The sequence below is a fragment of the Austrofundulus limnaeus genome, unplaced genomic scaffold (assembly GCF_001266775.1).
Source record: "Austrofundulus limnaeus strain Quisiro unplaced genomic scaffold, Austrofundulus_limnaeus-1.0 Scaffold39, whole genome shotgun sequence".
Classification (NCBI taxonomy): Eukaryota; Metazoa; Chordata; class Actinopteri; order Cyprinodontiformes; family Rivulidae; genus Austrofundulus; species Austrofundulus limnaeus.
In genome coordinates, this window is record NW_013952441.1 from 624,490 (window position 1) to 631,278 (window position 6,789).

General features: G+C 37.4%; 1 protein-coding gene and 1 long non-coding RNA gene across 4 annotated transcripts in view; one reads left to right on the forward strand and one right to left on the reverse strand.

Annotated features, from left to right (window-relative positions):
• chatb (choline O-acetyltransferase b) overlaps positions 1–1,964 on the forward strand; it is a 15,960-nt gene extending 13,996 nt beyond the window's left edge. For both annotated transcript variants that reach the window (XM_014007011.1, XM_014007012.1), the window contains exon 15: positions 540–1,964. In XM_014007011.1, coding sequence (XP_013862465.1) covers positions 540–806 — 267 coding nt within the window. In that variant the 3' untranslated portion in view covers positions 807–1,964. The remainder of the gene's footprint in view (positions 1–539) is intronic.
• Positions 1,965–2,444: 480 nt separating this feature from the next.
• Positions 2,445–6,789, reverse strand: part of LOC106516583 (uncharacterized) — a 10,431-nt gene continuing 6,086 nt past the window's right edge. Inside the window, exons 2-3 of one of the 2 annotated variants that reach the window (XR_001310114.1) lie at positions 2,910–2,983; positions 2,445–2,837 (exon numbers count right to left, since the gene is read on the reverse strand). This is a non-coding gene — a long non-coding RNA (uncharacterized LOC106516583). Of the gene's footprint in view, positions 2,838–2,909; positions 3,397–6,789 lie in introns of those variants that run through there. The other variant, XR_001310113.1, reaches the window with a different exon arrangement.

Below are 6,789 nucleotides of genomic sequence, written 5' to 3' on the forward strand. Positions count from 1 at the left end.
GTCAATAATAACACCCAAAGGAAGGACAGTGGTGAAAAAGATGGTCAGGCAAGGCGATGTACCACAGTTCTTCAAWAAAACAAAGTGTTGTAAAAGCAGAATCTGTGGATTTATATGAATAGACTGAACTTAGGGAAGGTAGAAAGGTGCAACAAGAATGTGACAAAAGAGGAACTGAAATTTTGGGAGAATGTACAAATTAAGGACATTTTAGGTAAGCTTATTATAAATACGAACATGGTGTGAGAAAAAAAACATGAAGTAAACATGAACACAGAAACAAGAATAAATAATAAAGTGAGTTATTTCTAAACTATCTTAAGGAAAAAACTAAGTGACAAAGGTTACTCATTTTACCAGATAATGGTCAAACTGATCAGTGCCATCTCCCATTAGATAAGTTCCCTAAATTAAAGCATCGTTGAAATTATTATTATTTATTTTAAACTTTAAGCGTTTGTTTTGCTGGACTCTCAAATTGAGTTTAACTTAGCCTGTGGTTTTGTTTTGTTTTTTGTGTGTGTGTTTTTGAACTCCAGGTTCCTACAACACTGGAAATGTTCTGCTGCTACGGCCCCGTGGTGCCCAACGGCTACGGCGCCTGCTACAACCCACGGTCAGACCACATCATCTTCTGCGTGACAAGCTTCTGGGAGAACACGGAGACGAGCTCGGCTGTGTTTGTCAAAGCCCTCAACGAGGGCCTGTTGGAAATCAAAGAACTGTGCGACAGAAGYGAGGCTGTGGCTACCAAAGCGGTTACTGGCAGCCAGGCGGCCGGCCAGCATCATAAATCAGGAAAGTAAGCCGTATTTATCGAGCACGCTTACTCGCCTGCTTCACTCAGTAGCTTAGATTGCCTTTTGTGTGTGGTTTGTGCGATAGTTATGAGACGCCTTAAAGTGACCATGTAACTACATATACTACTTAAATGTTTAAAAARACAAGAAAGGAGAACTCTTGGGGCTGTGAGGGGAAAAGAATGGATTTGGGTCTAACACTGACTCTGGTGGGCTGAAGTTAACCGGTCTACTGCTCTTAAGGAACAATAAGCCATGTCCCTCCCATAGCACTGATCTGAGGATAAACTCCTCTGTCAGAGAGTGTTTCTAGAGATCTAATGTGTATTTTTCACCCTTTGTGTAAACGTACCACACGTCATTGAGTAAAAGTCGTGCCACCCTGGAAATGTGACCCAGCCAACTTCTCTCTGTGTGCCATTTTATTATCAGTGTGAGATCTATTTAAATGTGCAAAATTCTATTTATTCTTTTATGTATTTTTTTAATTTATCGATACATGAAGTTGCCAAAGAATTTGAACATGTGAAGTCTGTCTATCGATGCACTTTAAAACATCTTCTGTATRTAAACCTATCAAACTGTCTAAATGAACAACGTATCATAATGTGCGTAAAGAGAAAAGAATRTGTTGGGTGCTACTGTTCCTGTGTAACATTTGAAGTCTTTAAACTGGGTTTATTGTACGTCAAAGCAATAGTTACAATGTTGGATGTAAAGTGTTGCAAACTATGTTACTTTATGAGCCACTGTAGTTTATAATTTACATTTAAAAGAAAAGGACCAGATGTGTTTTGTTATCTGTGCAATAAAAAACACCAAGTGCAGTGAGGGTTTATGTGCAGTTTGTTAGATCAGCTCATTAAATGCATGGAGCTTATATTTTATTATTTAATTAGAGGTGCTATTTTTGATAGCAAGATATATAGAATACTATAAAAAATGATCAAATGTTATAAAAATGGTTATTTAGCAACTGTTGAAACAAATTCTACAAATATCTGTTGAGTTTTGTTTGCCGTGGCTTGTGTTGTCATTACCTGTCAGTAACAGTGTGAGAATACCTGTCTTGATGAGTCACGTCGTATGTATCAGTCAATCTAAGTGAATGTCAGTCCTGCAGATTTCAAAATCTATACTAAATAAAAGTTGTACCTAAAACCATGCATGTTTTTTTCTTTAATTTCTGCATTTTAACATGTTAAAAAATCCAGTTACTGTAAAATATTGGTAAAAAAAATCTGAATACTTTAACAAAATGCAATTCTATTACTTTTGTCAGATGGAACAGCTGTTTAATGTTTGGTCTTTTATGTTCACTAAACCTGTTTTTACTTTGTTTTCTTGTCGAATATGGGCAGGACACGTAGAAGAATGCAATGTTTGTCATCTATTGTTCCATAATTTTTTTGTTTTTCAGGATTTTTTTTTTTCAGGATCCTAAAATATTTAATGCAGACTGTTGTTGTAATAACAAGGGTAAAGGAAAGGATGATGGAGGGGAAATGTGTATGTTGTGAAAAGTTGCCAATGCCTAAAGAAAAACTTCAAAAAAACTTTTAGAAACCTTAATGACAGCTTTAAAAACTCAGTACCTCTTGCTACATAGGAAAACATGTAAAAAAGGAGGCATGACTAACGACATATAAAACTAAGAATGCTTTATTGAACAATTTTACTGAGTCTATACTATAATTCATGTCATATCTAATGCAGAAAATATGAAACTCGTTTACTCTGTGATTTTTTTTTTCTGAGAAAAACACTACCATACCATATCCTTAGCGGGACAAAGTACCTCAAGTTTCAAACCTCTCTTTGGTTCATTTAGTTTGTCCTGAGTGAATTTATAAAAACATTGAACAAGAAGTCACCTTACAGCTCTAATTCTGGCTTTCCATGCATGAGTCTAACGGTAGAACGATCAGCCGGGTCGAAAGCCATCGAAAGTCGGTTCCGTGCAGCGCCCAGTGATCTCACCGCACGAGGACCAGCCTGTGACAAGACTTGGCATGGAGATCAATGAAGGAAGCCCACCTGGAGATGGATGATGTGAGAACATTAGCACTAATAAGCATCTGCCATGCTGTCGAGAGAGAAAGGTCGTACCTCTGCTGGCTGCCATCGACTGGAGACGGGAGCAAAAAGTACCGGATCTGTCCATCCAGACGTCCTCTTATTTGCTTATTTTGGAAGAGGGCAAAATAAATTTATGATGTTGGTTCTACCTCACACAAAAAATAACTTTCTAAGAACTGAACTATCAGTTTATAACCATATATGTGATACAAAAGCCATCATATGGCAAAATATTGCTTATCCAGAGGGTAAAAGTCATTAGTGTCTCAGTGTTCTGTAATAAATAATTATATTCTCAAGCAATTTTACAAAAACATGAACAAAATGAGAATTTTACATCCATCAAATCACAACCTGATTCCATTCAGCAGCCAATTAGTTAATATCTATTAACAATTAATAATTAGATTAGGTTTCTCTAAACAGTTTCTCAGACTAAGTAATATCATAACAACATCCTGATGCCATGTTTTTGTTTTGTTACCTTTTATTTATTTAAATTCTTATAGCATGTCATTTCTTTTTATTATTATTATTTTTTTTTTTTTACCTCTAACAGGATTCAGAAAAACTGAAACGGCTACGGGATGCAATTAAGGCCCAGACAGATTACACGATTGCTGTGAGTATTTTANAAGTAATATCATAACAACATCCTGATGCCATGTTTTTGTTTTGTTACCTTTTATTTATTTAAATTCTTATAGCATGTCATTTCTTTTTATTATTACTATTTTTCTTTAACATTTTATTTTCAATATTTGCTTCAAGTCCCTATCATTTTCTTGGTCGATTGCTTATTTAATAGTTCAGCTTATGACTTGTTTAGACCAATAATTAAAATTTTTGGAATGACAGATAATTATTTTTCCAAACTTATTTCAGTGATCAATGTTTGATCAAGAGGAAGGAATTGTCTTGGAAAAGTAAATTATCCTTTAAAGTCCTACATTTCTTCTCAGGCCAAGAGTCAGTAGCTGTGTTTCCATTGCAAATGTGTGCAAAAATTTGTCGATATTCTGTTAATGTCGAAAAACACAGTTTGGCAACTGTTGCATTTCCATTAAGTAAGAAATGCTATTAAAGTCACGCGTGAATACGTTTGTTCTCGCGATAAGTCATTACAAACATGGTCGCAATGGATGTAAACACATAGCATGTTGCTATCGCGACACTAGCGCTCATCATCAGAGGAGACGTCAGCAACTTTTATCGAGGCTTTCCAGCAGCAAGCCCCTACTTGGGAGCAGCTACGTATGCTGTGTTTTTGGGAAATTGTAGTTGGTGAGTTTACTATTTTATACTACATCTGTGATATTACTACTACTTCTACTTCCTGTTACCTTCTTCATCTTTTTCACCAGTAGAAACAGCCGGTTGTTGATCACTTGACTCCCGTGATGCGAAAAAAGTGTTTCCATTGCAGTTTTGCGAAAAACACCAATTTCCATACGGCAGAAAWACCACCTCATCCTAGTGCAAAAACATTTTGTCAAAAAATGTATTTTTTTTCCGAAATTGACGAGTTTCCATTGAGCAAATTTATTTTCGAAATTCTAATTTGCACATTTTCATGGTCAGTGRAAATGAAGCTAGAGACCTCTTTTGTTTACTTTAAAATGTTGTTATGTTTWGATTTTACTCTTTATCTTCTGTTTTCTCTCACACAAAGTGTTTTAAGATCAGGACAATATCTGTTTAGAAGTAATCATTCTTGTTGCTGTTTATCAAACATCATTCTCTCCTTGGCCCAGTTTGTCTGTTTGGATAACATACTGTATAATTGCATGTATTTGACACTGCCTCTGGGCACACATTTTGTACCACTACCCTGTGTGACATGATGTGTGTCTTGCAATTGCAATAAATCCTGTTGACCATTTTCACGGAGTATTTTTTTTCTTGGATCTCGTGTTTCTCACTAGGTAAAATAGAKATTTCCATGACATATATGATGTTGGTTTTACCTCACAAAAAATAACTTTCTAAGAACTGAACTATCAGTTTGATCCTTATGTGATACAAAAGGCATTATATGACAAAATATTGCTTATCCAGAGGGCAAAAGTCATTAGTGTCTCAGTGCTTTGTAATCAATAATTATACTGTATTCTCAAGCAATTTTACAAAAACGTAAAGGAAATGAGAATTTTACATCCATAAAATTACAACCTGATTCCATTCAGCAGCCAATTAGTTAATATTATCCATTGCATCCATTATATTTTACTGCTTCGTCCTTTCCGGGTCATGGGGGTCATTGGAGCCCAAATCCAGTCACTGTGTGTATGTGTGTGCATGTGTGTGTGTGTGTGGGGGGGGGGGGGTGGTGTTGCACACTGGACATGTCACAAGCTACTCATAGGGCCACATAGAGACAAACAACCATTCACGCTCTCACACATGTCTAGGGACAATTTAGAGCTTGCAATTTTGGTCTGCAGGAGGAAACTTTAGTGCCTGGAGAAAACCCACACATGCACAGAGAGAACACGCAAACTCTATCCTGAAAGCTCCCCAATCGGGTCTCAATCCGGCAACCTTCATGCTGAGAGGCAACAGCAAGAGAGTCACCGCGCTGCCACACCTTTCTTATCATCGATGGCCAACTCAGAACCCTGACATCTCTGGAAATGAAAATGAGCCTGACATTTCCTCTCAAAAATAGGACCAAGAGAGACACGTCCCATTGTCTTCCATCCCAGAGTTGACATTTAAGCGGAAACTCAAAGAAACAGAACCAAAGTCATCTGGAGAATCTTTCAATTAAAGCCGAGTCCATATTTAAGGTGTCTGTTTTCACTCACAAAGGGATTCGTGATAATGGCCGTTCTGGCATTTATGAGGAAACTGTTCCCAGGGTAGGAGCTACGTTTACACACCATCTTGGAGCCTAATTGGGCGAGAAGTGAGGGGCCCATTAAATAATGTGCCACGATAAATTACATGCCAAGAGCAGACACGGGCAACTTTGACAGAAACAGACTCATTTAGGCTTGATTTGAATAAAAGCGCTGATTCTTCTTTGAGGGATCTATCTCAATAAAATGTGATCCCTGTGCATTTCATAATTACACTGAAAAGCTCTCTAAATAGGGAACAAGAGAGGAGAATTTGAAAGAAAAAAATTGTTCTCAATATACAAGATAGATTTAAAAAATGATGTATACTTTCTGAAACATTTCAAAATAATTAAACCAGCACAGCTACAGTTATTCCTTATGACTGCAGACATGATCATTACAATAAAACAGCCAACTTCAAGCTCTTCCCATCTGCAACTGTCAGCTGCCTCTTCAGCTGTTGTGATGTGTTATAATGAGGCTCTGCTGCGTGACAACAGTGCATTTACTCATCTCAGAGTAATTTGCTCCCTGTTCAGCTCAGGTACCTGTTTTCTCATGGTTTCCAAACCGTAATCCATCCAGAGGCCGCGTATTAGCCGCGAGCTCACTACTGTAACACCTAAACAGTGTTGGCAACGTATGATTCATTTTGGGATTGGAAGATCAATAACCAATTTGAAGATGCCCTGGTGGAGAGGGTCCAGGCTCGGCTTCGATGTGGGACGTAAATCTCAGGCCGGTGGATGTGTTTCTGGTCCTGCCACTGCTTCTGCTCGGGGAGAATGATTTATGCCTCGTCCCTGCGACAGGTCCAGTTGGGCTTTTGTTGAACAGCCTAGGCTAATTTGAGTGGCTGAAGCAAAAAATAAAACAAAATAAAAAAGTTTCTCAATGAATACTGAGGACGGTAAGTGAAAGGGTCATGGTTTTACTCTTAGATTGGAGTGGAGGAATAAAAACAAAACACATCAGAAGTCATTGGTCCTTATGTGAGAAATACAGACATTGTTCAAATGAGATTATTAGTTGTGTTACTGTTTTTGTGTATTTGACTGTACAAAGAC